The sequence below is a fragment of the Lutjanus erythropterus genome, chromosome 16 (genome assembly GCF_056507025.1).
Source record: "Lutjanus erythropterus isolate fLutEry1 chromosome 16, fLutEry1.hap2, whole genome shotgun sequence".
Lineage (NCBI taxonomy): Eukaryota > Metazoa > Chordata > Actinopteri > Lutjaniformes > Lutjanidae > Lutjanus > Lutjanus erythropterus.
The window spans coordinates 37796811-37816287 of record NC_139332.1 but is presented as its reverse complement, the minus strand read 5'-3'; the positions used below and the strand labels follow the sequence as shown (position 1 = coordinate 37816287).

The 19477-nt window shown below is 39.9% G+C and overlaps 3 protein-coding genes across 3 annotated transcripts; all 3 read right to left on the bottom strand.

Annotated features, from left to right (window-relative positions):
• Window positions 1–21: 21 nt before the first annotated feature.
• On the bottom strand, window positions 22–5872 carry psmb4 (proteasome 20S subunit beta 4). The gene is made up of 8 exons (XM_084739639.1): window positions 5712–5872; window positions 4397–4523; window positions 4232–4311; window positions 3992–4138; window positions 3753–3834; window positions 1497–1613; window positions 1179–1267; window positions 22–180 (listed from the first exon to the last, which is right to left on the bottom strand). The coding sequence occupies exons 1-8, from the start codon at window positions 5840–5842 to the stop codon at window positions 168–170; spliced, it is 786 nt and encodes a 261-aa protein (XP_084595765.1). The 5' UTR covers window positions 5843–5872; the 3' UTR covers window positions 22–167.
• A 740-nt stretch (window positions 5873–6612) lies between these two features.
• On the bottom strand, window positions 6613–11683 carry LOC146313641 (saxitoxin and tetrodotoxin-binding protein 1-like). Its single transcript, XM_084739648.1, has 6 exons — window positions 11452–11683; window positions 9881–10023; window positions 8752–8828; window positions 8365–8490; window positions 8127–8246; window positions 6613–6748 (listed from the first exon to the last, which is right to left on the bottom strand). Exons 1-6 carry the CDS (start codon window positions 11572–11574, stop codon window positions 6699–6701), a joined length of 639 nt encoding a protein of 212 aa, XP_084595774.1. The 5' UTR covers window positions 11575–11683; the 3' UTR covers window positions 6613–6698.
• A 1193-nt stretch (window positions 11684–12876) lies between these two features.
• Window positions 12877–16406, bottom strand: LOC146313640 (saxitoxin and tetrodotoxin-binding protein 1-like). The gene is made up of 6 exons (XM_084739646.1): window positions 16211–16406; window positions 14269–14414; window positions 14062–14147; window positions 13339–13464; window positions 13105–13224; window positions 12877–12986 (listed from the first exon to the last, which is right to left on the bottom strand). Exons 1-6 carry the CDS (start codon window positions 16325–16327, stop codon window positions 12937–12939), a joined length of 645 nt encoding a protein of 214 aa, XP_084595772.1. The 5' UTR covers window positions 16328–16406; the 3' UTR covers window positions 12877–12936.
• Between the last annotated feature and the right edge of the window lie 3071 nt (window positions 16407–19477).

Sequence of the window (19477 nt, the reverse complement as noted above, 5' to 3'; positions counted from 1 at the left end):
CAAATAAAACCACAAAACAAGTTTTTTCTATTTATCACATTTATTTTCCATTATACAAAAGTTGCAGTGAACATAAGAAAAAACTAAACTGATAGATAAATGTGTGAGCAGTTGCTGTTTTTGAGTCAGCAGAGAATCAGCGATGCTTCATCAGTCGCAGCTCGTCTTCATTCAAACCCACTGCAGAGAAAAATCAATATTAAACACATCAATATCATCTCAACAAGGAACTTTTACTATGTCAACATTTATCAGAAACATCTGAAAAACGCCTTTAACACCTGCTCTTTAATGTTAATTAATATTAATTAATTAATTCAGAGGAAGCTAAAAATGATTACTGAGGCGAGTCTGGGGAAAAAATGTGGAGAGAAATGTTTCTGATAACACGGTTTTTAATTTGTTTGGTTCAAATTCTGTTAAATTTACTTATTCACCCACATTAAAGCTGTGTTAAAAAAAAAACACGCCCTCAATTATGCTGAACTTAAAGTCTTAGAATATTTTAAAACAGTTGCATGTAAATTTGTCAGTCATGTTTAACATGTTTATTTCTACTGTAAAGTTGGACATTTTAATACGGGAGTCTATGATGACTGACTCACTTTTGGAGCCTCAAGTGGCCATTTGAGGAACTGCACATTTTAAAACCTGTGCGTTTCATTTCTTTCTATAATTTCAGCCCCGGCGGTTCCTGTCTGATGAAAACCGGCTGGTGGCGTTAAAATGGCCATCATCATCTGAAGAATTGCTAACAGGATGTAGAATTATTGTGAAACCGTGGAAAACGACCACGACATTGGATCAAACTAAGTAAAGTCCCGCACAGTGAGTTATGACCGAGTCACATGTGGACTCTCAGGACTCGTTCCTGAAAGTTCCTGAGTCTCTCACACATCACAGAGAATGAATATCAGCTGATGAAGCTCGCTGTTCATGTGCAGAAGTCTTATTCTCTTTGGTTTTACTGTTTCTTTTCTTCATGTTTATTTACTTTTTAAAAATGTATTATACTTTGTTAATGTTTGCTGATAAATGTCAGTTTTGGTTCTGTTCTGTTGTATGATTATTGATATTAGTGGGGTTTTTTTTAGCCATGGACATACAGAGAAATGTCTTACAACGTTCATGTTATGACAAAATGTTGGACTGAAACTGCAGATGACCTTTGACCCTACCTGACCATGTGAGCAATGTCCCAGTTGGTTTCAGAAGACAGAGGACCAATAATCTCCACACCCTCTTCTGTTACTATGGCGATCTCGTGCTAAAATTAAAACACACCACTCATTAAAACAAAATGTCTCATTTAACAGATCAAAAAACAAACTTTATTATTTTGAATTGTAACTGATTAAAACAACTATTCCAAATAATTCATTTCCAAAAAAACAAATAATGTTCACAAGTTAGTGTTTCCCCATTAAAGGGTGTTTCTGTGGAGTTTTTCTGTCTCTGAGTGAAGGTGTGAAGGACAGACGGTGTCCTGAACTCACCCTGTTGTAGGAACGAGCGTCTCTGTAGTACAGAACTTTGAGGCAGCGTTCCACCAGGTCCCGAGCCTCCTGCTTAGTGATCTCCACCTTGTTCTCCACCACCTCTCTCATAAGAGGCTATACACACACACACACACACACACACACACACACACACACAGGTTAAACATAACCAAAGATCCTGTGTGAGGGAAGAAGCTCCACTCTGTACCATTTTTGTAGAATCAGTGTCTCTGTAGTTCAACAATTCAAACAGAGTGAGACCTCTCCTCTATAGATGATCTCACATGAGTTCTAGGAAAATCACATTCTGTCAGTTACTGTGACTTTATTTATTTCATCAGCTGTTCATATATTTATTTTGTATAAATTTTAAGGCTCAGAGATCAACAGGACTTATTGAGCTATAAATCAGTGGTCCCCAACCCCCGGGCCGCGGACCGGTACAGGTCCATGGATCAATTGGTACCAGGCCGCACAAGAAATAATTAATTTTTTCCGTTTTATTTATTATCTGAGTCTGAACGATCTTTTATTTTGAAAAATCTTTTATTTTGAAAAATGACCGGATTCTCTCGGTTACATCTCGGTCACTTGAGCGCAAAAATTTAACCCAGCTAGCACGACGCGTGAACAGAGGCATATTGGACATGTTTCTAACATAAGCGGGGATTTTGGGTGAGACTGAGCCTGCGTCTTCATTCACCAAGCTGGTGCACGATCACCTGTCTTTGCTTTTAAAAGAGTTCGAGCGTTACTTCCCAACCTCAAAGGACCCACGAACTGCCAAGGAATGGATCCACAACCCATTTGTCAACAAACCAGGTGAATCCAGGTGAATCCAGCATGTCTGTGCAAGAAGAAGATCAACTGCTGGAGATCGCAAATGACGGCGGCCTTAAAAGTGTGCTCGAGACCACAACTCTGCTGGTGTTCTGGATTAAAGTCATGGCAGAATACCCCGAGATCGCCACCACAGCACTGAAAACCCTGTCGCCATTTCCGACATCCTATCTGTGTGAAGCGGGATTTTCTGCAGTGACAGCAACCAAAACAAAACAACGGAATAGACTGGACATAAGCAACACACTTCAGGTGTCTTTGTCGTTACCATAGCAACCAGAATCAGAGAGTGTAAGGGCAGTGGTCGCCAACAGAGGGAGGTGAGCGAGAGGAGGAGAGGAGAGGAGGAGAGGAGCAGAGGAGGAGAGGAGAGGAGGAGAGCTTGTGAGTCTCGGCACACAAACATGCAGGAACCTTATCTGACGGTTCAAACTGGCAACTTTATTTCAGCTGTTGAAAAATAACATTCACAGAGAGTTTAATAATAATATTAAAAGTGGTGTGTAGGTTTATTTAGATAGAGAAAGAAATGTGGAATTGCTGGTTCTTGCCATTTATTTTTCCACATGAGTTTTTTTTTATTATTATTCATTTAATGGGCAGAGATGATTTTACCAGAGACTTTGATGTCATACTCATGTTATGTTGTTGGCACAATGTTACGAGGAAGCTGCTAATAAAGTTGCATACGAGTACACAGTGGATTCACGTTTATTGTTATGTTATAACAATCTATGCACCCACCCCCCCGGTCCACGGTAAAATTGTCAAGCGTTGACGGGTCCGTGGTTACAAAAAGGTTGGGGACCACTTCTATAAATGACAAATATTAAAAGATTTGTTGGTTTACATGACTGAGTGCATCGATGAAACAACAGATTATATTGAAAACTGGACACTTTTCAAGCAAATTCAAACATTTTCAAGTATTAACTAGGGCTGAACAGTGAATCAAAATTTGATCAAAATTGCAATATGGCCTACGCCAATTTTTAAATCGCAGGAAGAACAACGTGTTAAATGCAAAATGTGTGTCAATCTGATTCTGATTTAAATATTGTGCTTCAGAAGTGTCCCGACCTGCACATCGTATTTTTACTGACTGAAGAAAACATCTTTGTTTGATGCAGATCCAAAAATCACACCATAATGATGTTTAGAATGAAAATGAGAATAATGAGGAAAAAATCTGAATTCTTTCTAATATCACAAATCATATCATTAGTGCAACCACCGAAAATAATCCTGATCAGATATTTAATCAATATTATGATATTTATTATATGTTATATTATTCAATTTAAATATTTTTTAAAAATGTTTCAGGTTAAAAAGAAGCATTTCCAAACCTTCAGGTCTTTGTATGAACCCTGCAGAGTTTTACACCAGGAGGAGGAGATCTAAGTCACTCACCTGAGCCAGGTACGCTCCAAAGCCTGTGGCCACTGTGGGCGCCTCGTAGGCCACGCCCAGCTTGTCCACATAACCAAGGAAACTAGAGGGAGGCAAGATGGCCGACTGGTTAATGTAGCTCACTTTCAACAAAATTAAGAACAGGAAGAAGAACAGGACGGTTGATGATGCAGCTCTGTTAAACAGTGACATCAGAACAGAGCAGTAGTAGCAGAAGAGGAAACAGGAAGTGACGTCACCTCTCTCCATTGTAGAAACCTCCAATCACCACCGTGTTCCACAGAGGGTTCATCTTGCTGCGGCGGTTGTACATGACTCTGGTGAGCCAGGAGTGGACGGCCTTCGGACTGTAGCTGTGACCGTCGCCCAGCAGCTCCTCATCAATACTGAAAAACATAAAAACCCAGAGTGAACGTCCGAACACGAGCAGCTCCACCTGCAGGACGGGAGGTGAGGTTACTGTGATCGCAGCTGCTTACACCATCTGTTCGATGATCTGCTTCAGGTACTGGTAGTCTGCGTAGTCACCTGACGCTCCCAGGATGGTGTTACTGTTCACCTGAAACACATCACTGACTGTTAAATCCTTCTGTTTGTTTCCTCCTACAGCTGATGTTGTTCTGTCTGCAGTGTCTGTCCGTTACCTTCATGAGACGCGAGATGTTCCTGAAGCGAGCCAGAGAGCCATATGAACCCAACATGTCCGCTGCGATGATGACGCCGCCAGTAAACTTCACACCCAGCACCGACGTCCCAGTGACCATCGGATTTCTGCAGAGAGACAGAGAGACGAGGGACAGACGAGGTTTAGGAACTTATAATTCAAGAGGAACACTTCTGCAAAAAGACTTCAGTTTCAACTGAGGACAGAGAATCAAATCACACGTCAGGATGAGTATCATTTAAAAATCTACGATACCAGTACCAATAGATACTGATGTAATACCATGTTTTAAAGGTTCTTATTTATGAAAGAACACGAGGTGATTGGCTTCATGAACGATTTTGAAGATCAATCATAGAAAACTTTTGTCGTTTGAACATTTTGGAAACATCTGGAGTAACAAAGTCCACAACTCAACAAAATAATTTTGTTATTTTTTTCAACATTTTACTGCAGAAATGTTTCATATTAAAGCTTTAAATGACTGATATAATTTACATTCTTCATTAAACAAGCTGAATATTTATTTGTTGGTCTTAAATCTGATTTATCAACATGAATTAAAGCAGGGCTCAACGACTTAGAAGAACTATCTAACTGCAATTATTTTGACTGACATTGTTACTGTGATATTAGAGAAAAAGATCATTTTTCATCATTATTCTCACCAACATTGATAAACTCTGTAAAAAAGATTATGCTGTTTTTTTTCCCCAGGGATCTGTACTAAACAGTTTAAATCAATCAGTAACATTCAACTTTTTTCTAAAATCACTTTTACTTTTCAATAGTATTGCCAACATTACTTTTCTATAGTTTACTAAATTCATCTAACTTTTATTGTTATTTTATTAAACACTGATTTCTGCATTTACCCCTTAAAACACAATTAAAATAAATAAATAAAAGAATTTAACATTAACGTTAAACAGCAGGAGCTGAATAAATACTAAATGAACTAAGTTGAAACCAGCAGCAGCTGAGTGAAGCTAACACACACAGCTAGCTAACAGTTAGTCAGCACAACACACACAAACACCACAAACTGTCACATTTATCACTTATTAGTCATCAATAAAGATTTTATTCTATTAGTTATGTAAATTCATTAAGTCCCACAGTATCTGAGCTGAGCTGTAATAGTGTTAAACAAATATAAACCAGCAGTTAGCTTAGCATCAGTTAGCTCCTGTCTCTCCATGATGAGACAGCAGAGCGGCGGAGCTCAAACCGAAACCGACAGCGGAGCTCCGGATCAAACTGACGGTCAACAGTCCCGCTAGTGACGGACTCACAGTGTGTGTCTGACCGGCCCGCATGATGTCCCCAACCCGCTGCTGCTGCCGCTGCCGCCGGGGAAAGAATAAAACTGTCCGGGCTGTGGTCCGTTCTCCCAGAAACTCAGCTTCAGACCGGAGGACTCCATGTTGAATTTCTATAGGAAGTGACGACACAGCGTCTACTTGTTGGGATGACTGTTTGACGTCACGTCACGGAGCTGTACCGCCTCCTACCGCTGGGATGAAGAACTACAAAACTACCGCCTTTATTATTATTATTATTATTATTATTATTATTATTATTATTATTATTATTATTATTAGTATTGTTTCTTCACAGTAATGAAAATGTAATAATTAATAACATTAAGTATTTTAGTTCTTGGTCTTTTTTACTGGCTACTATTGTGGTTCGTTTGTGTTTGTGTGTGTGTGTGTGTGTGTGTGTGTGTGTGAGGTACTGAAACAGCCTGTAGTTGAGGACCACAGTCGGTGAAGGTGGTCTTTAAGACCATCTGCCGGTGGTTTTATTTGGTTTCAGTTTAAAAAGACTTGCAGCAACATCATCCTCACTGATAACTAGAGATGAATGGACAGGAAGCTTTTTGCAGAACTCATCACATTCAGCTCTATCATCTGTGAATATGGATGTATTCTTAATATACTGTATTTTTTAATGCATTTAAAAACCAGTCCGGATCCTGTCCACCTGCACGATCCAACCATTAACAACTCAAATAAGTGGAAAATTGCCAACCTGGCAACTCTGATCCTTTAAACTAAACGAAGCACTGATAAAAAATGAGTGACAGTTCGGAGCACCAAGACTTTATACTGTTAGTTAATACCAGCAAGAAGAACCAAAGAGATTTAACTGGATAAAATCAGAGTTGATGTGAAGAAACACACCTCCAGATTTGAATTTGTCCTTTTATTAGGTTTGTGAGTGACAGATCTGACAAATGTGGACACTCTGATGTTGGTTTGTTCCCACACGTTCACTCAGGACAGTTCAGACGTCTCAGCTGAAGCAGATTTTTCAGGACAAATATCTGTGAGGAGACAGGAAGACAATCATTATCTGTGTTTATTCATTTATGTCTGCTGAAACACCGAAGGACCAGTCCCACACATCAGCATTAGTTTTGTGGTCCTGGTTTGTCTGTAAAACAAAGGTCACCTGACCTGTTTGAACCAATGACAAACCACCTGAGCTGCAGGCACCGATCCAAGTCAAGGAATTTTCCTCCTTTATGCTAAAGGTAAGATGACCAGGTCAAGTCTGGGGTCAGTTATAAATCCTGAAAATATATTTCACCTCTCTCTGCCTCCTCTGTGTCTCTGGGTCGGTCAGAGCAGCCGTCCTGATAACATCGTCTCCCAGAGACAAAGGCCAGAGGAGGACATGTTTGTACTCGACTTCAGAGCAAACAGACAGACACAGAATCGGAGTAGAAGGTCAAGTCAGGAGGTTAAAGGTGGTTTAATACTCAGGTGGAAGTTCCCCAGTGATTCACTTCATGTTGTTCCTCTATTCTACTCAGTCAAAGTCCAATAACTGCTTCTGTATTAGACCAGTTCACAAGACATCCTTCACTAAATGACGTCACGAACAGGATTTCAGTTGAAGAACAGCTGGTTATTATGTCTGTCTTTGATGCAATCAAAAAGAAAATGTGTGTATTTTCTGCAGTTTGACTGCATCTAATGCTTCAGTCATGAGATAACCAACTAACTAACTCTCTTTTCTGCTTATTTTAAACATTTCCATTCGGCGAGAAGTTTGTATGACACATTAGTTCTGAACAACGTTCTCTGAGAATTTAGCCGGGACATTGTCCCCAGACACTGAACCCTGATCTTATCCAGGTCTTAGATGCTGCCAGATTACAAAAACTGCACACAGTTTCCTTAAATCAAAGTACAGATCAGTCGTTGCTCTATTTATAATCCTGTTTGTGATGGAATTTTCAGAAGAAAATCTTGTGAGCTGGTTAACTTATGTTTGAAAAAGTTTTAGGAGACCTTAATATATTATGCAGATGAATTTGCTGAAGTTTGACTGAGTAGAATACAGGAGTAACACTAAGTGTATCTCTGTGTAACTGGGATCCTCCTGTATTTAACCTCTGTACTGTAAACTTTTCCTGAGTCGACCTCAGTCATGTTTGTCACATGCAACACTTTCTCCTCCAGGGCTGCATCAGACTGTTTGTTCAAAGCTAAAGTACAATCATTTCTGCTTAAAGGAGGAAATTCCTTCACAGTTCAGACGTTTGGAGACAAGCTGTCAGAGGGATTCATCCTGTTCGGGTCACCAGTGTATCACAGGAAACTCAAATATAGAAGAACTGTAGCGTTTGAGGTCGAGCTGAGCTGCAGAGTCCTAAAAAAAAAATTCGACATTGAATGTGGTTGACAGAAACTGACCTGCAGCTCCGTCGTAGCTGAACGGTTTGTCGACAGGGAATCCCAGACACTCGGCCAGTTTCTGATGGTCGCTGTGGGCGGCTTTCAGCTGCTCCACATCCTGATGGTGACCGTGTCTCTCTGACACACAAACAGAAAACACACAGGTCACTCAGAGTCATTTCATTCGTTAGAATATTTGTGAATAAGTTGTCATAGTTTTAGTAAAAGAAAATATTTGTGTGTGTGTTGAGGTTACTGTAGATGAGCAGGTAATGTCCCAAGATTCCTCTGTAAGTCATCACCAGACAGTCGGAGCAGCTCTCAAAGAAATACATTTCACCTGAATCATTCAACTGACTAACTTCTCCATTGCCCTCATACACTAACACACACACACACACACACACACACACACACACACACACACACACACAGAGTTAGTAACAATGACAGAAGATACACAAAAGTAGGTTTGAACAGTTTTTATTGGCTGTGCTTTTATGATACGACTGATAATGTGATACAATATGATGCAATACAAGACAATGCAAGGACAAGGATAAGGACATAAAATGTGTGTGTGTGTGTGTGTGTGTGTGTGTGTGTGTGTGTGTGTGTGTGTGTGTGTGTTAATGTGACTCACTGCCACTGCCAAAGCTCAGTGCGTTGTTGTCAGAGGGCATCGACATGTTGAGGACGTACCTGGAACACGACTGATCCCTGAAAATGACACAAACCGGTTAAATCAACAACAACGACCTGCTGACTCACGTCTTTTAACTTTCAGTCCCTGAATTCATCAAAATTCAACCTGTGAATTCTCTGTGACATGCAATGTTCTGCAACTTCTTTGCAGATTTGACCAATCACCATCACGACTTCCTGCTGTTCCACCAATCACAGCAGCCTCCCGTGCAAACATCATACATGTATGTTTCAATCTACTGACATAATGTTTCATTCATTTTTTAAAATCTTGTCACAGTTACTGAAAAGAACACAAGCTTTCTGGTTTTCACTGTTTATCGAAGCTCCATATATATTCTATCATTTATTGTTTGCTTGAGTTTGAGGTCCATTTTTAAATGAAGCAGATTTTGTTTGTAATCTCCAGCCTCTTGGCTCAGTTCACTCAGAAGACTTAGACTTTCTCATGCTCTTACAACTACAGTGCAAAAACCACCTAAAACATCACAATGTGCATCGCAGTTTATTTTATAAAAGCTAACGTGAAATCTGAGCTGATCTTCATGACGGTGGCGCCCTCATGCAGACTGAAGGTCACGTAGTTTTTTTAGTCCATAAAACCAGTTTCACAGGAAAACAGAGCTGCAGAATCTCTCAAATACTGGAAGTGAATGGGGACCAGTTTTCAACATGATAAACAACCGAAAAACAACAAAACAAAACAAAACAAAAACCTTTTTTATCAAACTATTGATGCTGAATCAGTTGTTCCTGCTGCACCGGACATCAGGTCTCGCTGATGAAGATCCAGCTTCCTGTCTCCCTCCAGCTCCAGGATGAATCACTACCAAATCTAGATGACTATTGATCCCATCAACTCTTCAGATCATACTGGATCGTATCTCGAGGGCAGGAGCTACGTTGTTGTCATAAATCTGAGGGGTTCCAGGTGATATCTGGATCTCCCTGAGGCTCGGTTCTGTCGCTCTCAGGTCTGTTTGTTAGATATGAATCCACCAGCAGCAGCCGACTGACTTAAACCAACCTGAACCGCTGTTAAAATCATCAATGACATGAGAACTCACTGTAACATGATCCTCTCGTTGAACTCGATGGTCTTGTTGTCAGGGAGGAGGCGGAGCTTAATGTGGGAGCCAGAGAGGTTTGCAAGCAAGTTGTAGCTGTTTTGGTCAACGACGGACCAGACCAGAACCCAGTCCCCGAAGACCTGCAGGAGAAGGACGGGGACGGGTCAGAGCCGGACAAGATTTCTCTGAGCATTTTGAAGGTTTTCAAAGTGAAGACTTTATATTCTATTCTTTAAGACTAAAAACGTATTTTCCTCCATGGTGTCCCCCAAGGCTCAGTTCTGGGTCTCTTCCTGTTCATATCGTCCACATTCATAACATTAAACTTTCACTTCTATGCAGACGATCCTCAGCTTTATGTTCCTGTCGTCCCCAAACTAAATGATTACAGATTTCATTGATCTAATGTGTAACATGAAGCAGGAAACATCATGACGAGGACGTTTCAACAACGTGACTAGTTGTTATGTTGTAATTGTAATTTTTATAGCGAAGTTGTGACAACATCATAAATGATCTGTTTCAATCCCCACGCTGCAGGGACGTACTGTGTTTGTGTACATGTATGTATGGAAACATGACAGTTACAGCTGTTTTTACAGGTGGAGATGCATCCGATATTAATAATTATTAACCAGTTTTCATCATTTGTACTACTGTCAAAATCTTTAATGAGCTCATTTCGAAGCACTTATTGCAATACATCGATCTCTTCAATATTTTATCTCCCAATCAGGTTTTACACTTAGTTTTTCTTCCACCTCAGCTCCTCGAATAAAATCTACTGATGTGTTCATGTTCTTTAATGGAGGAAAACTCACAGATGCAATTTTATTGTAAAATTTATTGGAAAAAAAGGAATTTAAAATCCCACAAGGGATCATTAAAGTTCTGCTTTTCTTTAAAGACTAAACACTCATTATTCAGACTTGGGAACATTCACACATTATTTCGAGGTGGTTAGCCTGATGCTAACCTGACAGTCACTATAAACAGCACAGATTAGCTAACACAAACATTTGTTTATGTTACCATTTATAGCAACTTGTTACCAAGTAAACAAAGTGTGCAGCTCCTTTAAACCTGCTGAGAGGCTGAGAAGCTGAATAGATTGTGTGGTTATTAAAGCTGGACAGTGTAGTGATGTCACTGTGGTGCCTGACAGTGTAGTGATGTCACTGTGGTGCCTGACAGTGTAGTGATGTCACTGTGGTGCCTGACAGTGTAGTGATGTCACTGTGGTGCCTGACAGTGTAGTGATGTCACTGTGGTGCCTGACAGTGTAGTGATGTCACTGTGGTGCGTTTGCAGTCAGATTGTCAAGAGTTTGTTGATGTGTTTGTGGTTCTTTTTCACCACGTGGCAGAAATTGTTTGTGTTAGAAGTTTGTAATGCAACTAAGTCAGAACTACAAGTCAGAGGCTGATGTGAACATTTTTTTTTTATCATTTTGTAAGGGTAATCTGATTACTTTTAGACAAACAAAAAGGACAAAAACATTAAATGATTAGTCTGTGCAGAGACTCGTCCCCCTCAGGAGAGACAGTTGGACTGACAGACAGACTCACCTTGTGCAGGTCTGCTGTCGGCAGTGTTTTGTTCAGACCGTCACAGTCCTCCGGCGCTGCGTTGGTGCCGATCGCCGCCAGCAGCAGCAGCAGCAGCAGCGTCGCTCGCTTCACGAAACTCATCCTGCTCCGAGACAAAAAACACACCCTGCTCTGATCTCTGTCAGGACAGCAGGGGGAACGGGGGAACCACGTCAGTTTATACCGTCCTCGGGCCCCCAGTGGCCCCCGAATCAGTCCAAAGTGTTTGTGTGCTCAGTGAGTTCTCAAACTCTGATTGAACCTTGGCCTCCACACTACATCTGTTATATTCAGTTTGGTTTATTTTATGTGTAAAACGACTCAGCGACAGAAAGAAAAGGTCACAGCCTGAGTTCTCACATGTTGTGGACATAATGTGGACATAAGTCATTTAAGGACGTCATCTTGGACTTTGGGAAACAATCATCAACATTTTTCACCATTTTCTGACATTTAATGGAGTGAAGTGTGACATTAAAACTGAATTAAGACAAGAATAATTAAAAACCAGACACGTAAAGATCAAGGAACGTTTTATTTGAACAGCTCAAACGTGCTTTTGTTTGCTCTCCATCTCTGAACTGCGTCAGTGTTTGACCCGTGCAGGTTAGCATCTTCTTCTCAAACACTCATCGTCTTCTTTTCGTCCAGTTCTGGTCTCACAAAGGTTTCCAGGGCAGCTGTCCTCCGCTCTGCATGAGCCTGGTTCGTATGATAAAAGGACGGTTTGTCCAGATGTTCGTCCTCTGGACTGGACAGCAGTCGAGGGACCAGGCTCTCCACCCCAGACTCACAAAATATTTCATCCATTTTCAGTTTAGGTGGACGCTACATTTAGAATATTTTCACCTCTTTACTTTTGTAACTTTACATAAAGACTTTAACAGGGTTCCCGTTTTAAAACGTGTCAGATGGAAACATTAAAACTTCTCAGCTGACTCAAGTCAAGTTAGCATTAGCATTAGCTTACATCAGACAGCTACACTTATGAAATCTGCTTGTGAGTCATTTCTTTAGTGATAAAAGTCACCGTCATCAGCTGGAAATAAGAATCTGCTTTTGTTTAACTTCTTTAAGGAATCACAGACCTCGTGTTTCAACAATTTCTACCAAAGTCGATCTTAAATCTGCCACCATTATCACAGTGAACTGCATAAATGCAGTGTGAGAATGAAAAGTTTGGCAGCCTTCCTCTCTGTTCCTCCCTGTTCCTCTGTGTTCCTCCATGTTCCTCCATGTTCCTCTCTGTTCCTGTCTGTTCCTGCAGCAACACAACCGTAAACTTCAGGCTGATGACTAAATTTGCAGTGTGGACTTTGGGTTTCCATCAGTTTTCTGAGCCTGAGAGACTTTGCAGTCGACCCCCTCCCACCACCAGGTGATGTAAAGAAACACACCTCCAGGTTTTAGTATTTTCTTTTATTAGATTTGTGAATGTCATAATTGATGATGTTGTTTGTTCTCTCAGGACTGTTCAGAGGTCGCAGCTGGAGAAGATTTCTCAGGACAAAAATCTGTGAGGAGACAAGAGGACAATAATTATCCAGGTTTATTCATGTATTTCATCTACAGAGACAGTGAGGTTCATCCTGTTCGGGACGCCGATGTTTAAGAGGACAATCAGAAACTGACCTGCAGCTCCATCGTAGCTGAACGGTTTGTCGACAGGGAGTCCCAGACACTCGGCCAGTTTCTGATGGTCGCTGTGGGCGGCTTTCAGCTGCTCCACATCCTGATGGTGACCGTGTCTCTCTGACACACAAACAGAAAACACACAGGTCACTCAGTCATTTCATTTGTTAGAATATTTGTGAATAAGTTGTCATAGTTTTAGTAAAAGAAAATATTTGTGTGTGTTGAGTTTACTGTAGGTGAGCAGGTATTGTCCCACGTTTCCTCTGTAGACCATCACCAGACAGTCGGAGCAGCTCTCGAAGACGTCCACCACACCTGAGTCATTGTACTGAGAAGAAACTCCGTTCTTCTCAAAAGCTAAAACACACAAACAACACAAGTCAATAAGTAACCAAACGCACTACAACCTTCTGCTCCCTAATTAGCTGGTAAAGGTGTAAAAACAAAGCAAAAAGTCATACTCGTAAATTTTGCCTTGTAGCTTTGTCACTTCAGGGTCACAAAAAGAGATGGGAAGTTTGAGTGTCTGTCTCTCAGACTTTGTGAAACCTAATTGTTAAAAACATTTCTGTACAAACTTTAATTACAAATACACAAAACTTACAACTACAAAACCTTTGTACACATGTGCAAAAAATATCTCCGCACACAAAACTCTTTCAGATATGCACAAATTATTTCTACAGTTAAATTTTTTATCTGTGTGCACCAAACTTTTTTCACATATGTACAAATCATTTCTACAGCTGCAAAACATAATTACACATTCACAGACTTTTATATATGACTGAATAATTTTGCACATGCCCACAAAAAGTGATACACACCTGCAGGCTGTGAATTATTTGTGATCATTTGTGCAAAATACAAAAGAATCTTATTTGACTCCATACAGGAAGGTCATTGCAGAAACAAAATGACAGATATGTGTGTGTGCATGTAATTGTGACTCACTTCCATCGACGGTGTGCAGCGTGTGGTCATCAGATGTCTCAGAGGGCATCGACATGTTGATGAAGTACCTGGCGCACGACTTGTCACTGAAAACGACAGCAACACAAACCAGTTAGACGAGAACAACCTGCTGACGTCACATGACTGAGTGGACTCATGCTGAACATGATAATCTGATTTAAAGTTCTGTATCGTGTGAACGCTCACTGGAACAGGTTCCTCTCGTTATACACAATGGTGTTGTTGTCAGGGCGGAGGCTGAGCTCGACGCGGGAGCTGGAGAGGTTTGCCAGCAGTTCTGTGCTGAGCCCAGAATCAGAGACGGACCAGACGAGAACCCAGTCCCCGAAAATCTGCAGGAGGAGGAGGGGGACAGGTCAGAGACACACCTGAGGACAAGTTTGTCTCCTGATACTGATGTTTGCCTCATTGTGAGCATGTTGGTATGCTAATGTTAGCATTGTCACTACGAGCATGTTAGCATGCTAATGTTAGCATTGTCACTACGAGCATGTTAGCATACTAATATTAGCATTGTCACTTTGAGAATGTTAGTATGCTAATGTTAGCATTGTCACTACGAGCATGTTAGCATGCTAATGTTAGCATTGTCACTACGAGCATGTTAGCATACTAATATTAGCATTGTCACTGTGAGCATGTTAGTATGCTAATGTTAGCATTGTCACTGTGAGCATGTTGGTATGCTAATGTTAGCATTGTCACTGTGAGCATGTTAGCATGCTAACGTTAGCATTGTCACTGTGAGCATGTTAGCATGCTAATGTTAGCATTGTCACTTTGAGAATGTTAGCATGCTAATGTTAGCATTGTCACTGTGAGCATGTTGGCTGATGTGATTGTATGAGCTGTTAGCTAAGGTGATTAGCCGTAGTGCTAACCTTGTAGCCACACCAGATAACCAGTAAATTATCTATTTTGTTGTGTTAGATATTTCTAGCAGTTATGAAAACAACATTTCTCATGTTCTATCTTACTTTGGTTAAATTTGAGAACTTTTGTGCAAACAAAAAGCTCAGTAGAGAACTGTGAGACTGTGTGGATCAGAATCATTCTTATGTTCTCTTGTATCAAACATGTTTTTAACCAGGATCAGACTCAGACTGACACATCACCCAGACAGCACGCATACGTCCGGCCGACGTCGGCCTCAGATCGTGCGTCGGCATTCTGCTCCTGACGTCTGTAAATGCATCTGAGAAGCATCGGCCCACAGCAGGGGGCGGGTTTATGTGCTCCATTTCAAAGTCGGCGATAGGTCGGCTGTGGATCGATACATTGCATTTTATCCAGTTGGTGTCTTGTTGTGGTGCTTTTTAACGCCTTTAATAGCTAAAGAGCATAGAGGCTAATACTATTAGCTACAGGTCTCTTATCAACTACGGTGGCTCTCTAAGGTCAGACAACGGCCGGGAAAAAAGGCACAGCTACGTTTTCCTTCCTTGGTGTGTCTATTTGTACGTGTTTATTTGTGAAGTATGGGTATAATACTGTATAGTATAAGTTAATTGAACAACATGGGCTCATGTGTTTTGTCTTTTTCTCCCCTTTGCAGGCTCATAAGTCTGCCAGCAGTCCAGACCGTGCTGTCCGTGTGCGTCTCCCGACCGGCCACCTGTATGTTTTTATATGTTCTGTCTTGGTTATCTTTTCTGTGCTGGAGTTGTCTGAATAAATGTATGATCATTAACTTGAATCATTTGTGTCTCTTTATTTTATTCACACACAAAATTAAGAAGCTATTTTGATGGTCAAGCATATTGTTCTTTTTATTGTCATTTTGCCATATTCCTGTCACATTATAAGTAAATAGGTGTTAATTTGGACCACAGATAGTGAGATATCTGCTGATAGAATGATTCGACTTGAATAAATAAAGGTCGTAGAAGCTGTAGAGAGGCTGCGCTGTGCAGCTTTGATTCATCGTCCAAACATCGTCTGGAGAACATTTTTGACCAAATGCCAATGAGCAAACTCTCTATATGACGTCTTGCAACTTTATTCATCGAGCCGACGTCGGCCAGACGTGTGTGTTCTATCTGGGCAGACTGTTGGTTGTCTCAGGCTGAATGTGCAGAGACTCGTCCCCCTCAGGAGAGACAGTTGGACAGACCACCAACAGACTCACCTTGTGCAGGTCTGCTGTCGGCAGTGTTTTGTTCAGACCGTCACAGTCCTCCGGCGCTGCGTTGGTGCCGATCGCCGCCAGCAGCAGCAGCAGCATCGCTCGCTTCACGACACTCATCCTGCTCCGAGACAAAAACCTAAAAACAAACACACCCCCGCTCTGAGCTCTGTCAGGACAGCAGAGTGAGACGAGGGACGCAGGTCAGTTTATACTGTCTTCGGGCCCCCCGGGGGCCCCTGAATCAGTCCAAAGTGTGTGTGTGCTCAGTGTGTTTTCAAACTGCGACTGAACCTTTGCCTCCACACTGAGTCTGTTTACATTCTGTTTGTTTTACTGAAGTGTAAAAAGGTTTAAGACACGTGTAATTCTGTGAACTGGGGATGAATGAGCTTCTTCTCCACAGTCAGTGTGTTTCCTCCAGTGGATGACAGTCGACACGCCCACAGTTTACAACACGTGTTTTAGATACTTAAAACAGTATCAGTTTAAATGTACACTATATTTATAATATTTTCACCACTTTATCTTGATGTCAGTCTTTTCTGAGAGGAAAGCACAAACAAACCAAACTCCATTCACAAAATCAGTGATTTTATCTGACAGATCACAGGAGTTGTTGGTCTGCTGCCGCCTCCATCTGTTAGTTTGTTTTGTTTTTGTGTGACTTCAGTGTTTTAAAGGGTTAATTCAGACTGACTGAAGTCTCACAGTAACACAAACACACTAACAGATGGAGGCAGCAGCAGAACAACAACTCCTGTGTTCTCTGAGCTAAAATCACTGATTTCACACATGGAGTTTGGTTTAGAAATCACATTGTGGAATTCATTCATTTTTGAGAATTGAGACAAACTCTCTGATTATGCTGGAAAATAAATTTTAAACCATCAAACTTTTGACTATTAAACCCTGTAACATTCAAACCATTTACAGTTAAAGGTCATTAAAGGTCATAATGTTGACTTTTTTAATCTCATAATTCTGATTTACTGCAGAGATATTTCTTATTTCACAGAGCAACTTTACAAATAAAAAAAAAAATAAAAAAAATAAACCAAAACAATGTTCACCACCAAAAGAAAAAAATAATTAGAATTTTGGTATTAATCATTTTAAAAGTTATTTTTTGTTGGTAGGACAGGATTTGTCCAGTTTAATAAATTATAATAAATCTTTATTTTTTCTCTTGAGTCAGTCTGGATGTTTTTCAGTCGTTTTGGGTTAAAATCCAAAAGGTTACATGTACCAGTGTCTGCCCACACACACACACACACACACACACACACACACACACACACACACTCACACACACACACACACACACACACACACACACACACACACACACACACACACACTCACACACACACACACACACACACAGACACACACACACACACTCACACACACACACACACACACACACACACACTCACACACACACACACACACACTCACACACACACACACACACACACACACAGACTTTGACCTGCTCTCCTGATAAACACGCTGATGGTTTTTCAGCTCACAGGAATAAACTTTGATCTTTATTGTTTATAATAAAGTTTTCTGTTATTAATTAAGAAATAAATCGTCTCAACAAGCAGCTGAACACTTCAGCTGTACTTTTTAAATAACTGGAACGACTCACAAACTGATAAATCAATAAATATCAGCTATAATAAAATCTGATCATGTCAAAGAATTTAATTTGAATTCTTCAGCGAGATACTCGATGAAAGTCAAAATATATTTGTGGAGTTTTCTGAAGCCAAGAAGTTTCATTTCCTCTCATTTCAAGACGTTAACAGAACTGAACTGATTTGAAGAATAAAAACACATGATTTCATGTTCAGCACACTCAGTATATAATAAATAATATATATTTTTAATCTCTTAAAGTATTTGTCTTTTATTTTCCTCCATGAAAAATCATGAGTTTATAAACTCAAAGAAAACTGTAATGTCTGTCAACATTTTAATCAAATGTTAATTTTTCAGTTTGTGTTTACTGTGAGGTTTTATCAAATGATTTCTACTTATTTTTAGAGCTCACATGCTGAGTCACTCACCGTTTGTTATATAATGTATCCTCCAACCTAAAATTTATTTAATCATGAAATCATGTAGAAGTAATCAGCTGTTTTTTTTTAATTATTATTTTAAAAATGTTCTTCTTCTTATTGCTTATTTTCTGATGTTGCTGTCGTTTTTCTTTTGTTTTTTTTTTTATGTATTTCTTCCTTCTTTACCCTTCACTTTTGTTCCCAATATGAAAAAAAACAAGAAGGGAAAATAAAGGGAAAAAAGGTGAGTGAAGAAAGAGAAAAGTGTAAGAAGTAAAGAGAAACGGGGAGGAGAAAGGGAAAAGAAAAGAATTGAAAAAATATAATAAAATATATAAAAAACCTAAATAATGGGAACAGAAATAAAGAACAGAGGAGGGAAGGAAGTGATTTTTTTTTTTTATCAAATGAAAATGAACCTGATCTTTTCTTTATAAACAAACATCATCAGCTCCACACATTAACAGACATTTATATATGATCCATTTCATAAATAAAAACATTTCAGAAATATTTCACAGAAAAGGACAAAAGTCGTCATCGAGGCGTTTTGTTGCTTTTAGTCAAACAGTCCAGAAATCTGTCAGCTGATTTTCACCACAATCAACACCAAATATTAATAATTATCTTCAGGTTTAATGTCACTTCATACTGTGAGGAGGATTTCAGTCTCACTGTGTAATAATCAGGTGAATTATCATCATCACTCTTTATGAATATTTCTTCTGTGCAAAGATGGAAATTCAACTGCTGAGTCTCCGTTTGTTGGACAGACGCGTCCTATTTCTTATATTTCTTCTGAGTTCATGTGTTTATTTTTTATCTTTCTTCTGTTTTAACTCTTCATATTTCTATATTTCCTCTTGCAATCTTTTTATTTTTTATTGATGCATCTTCATATTTTTGCAGTCCACTTTGCTGCTGTGACGCTGTAAATGTACCTGCTGTTGGACAAATAAAGGAATGTCTCGTCAGCTTCATGTCCGGCTGAGACGAGACAAAGGACACGTCTCAGGAGACAAATTTAAGAAGTACGAGAAAATGATCAAAATCACATATTTGAGCTCATTAATGTCCAGGAGACACAAAGACGAGATCATATTTTGAACTTTTCCTGTCCTCTGAGTGGACAGAAGGATCATCTTCACTTTAAAGAGTTTGTTGACTTTAGAGATTTTTAAAAAGAAATTTTCAACAC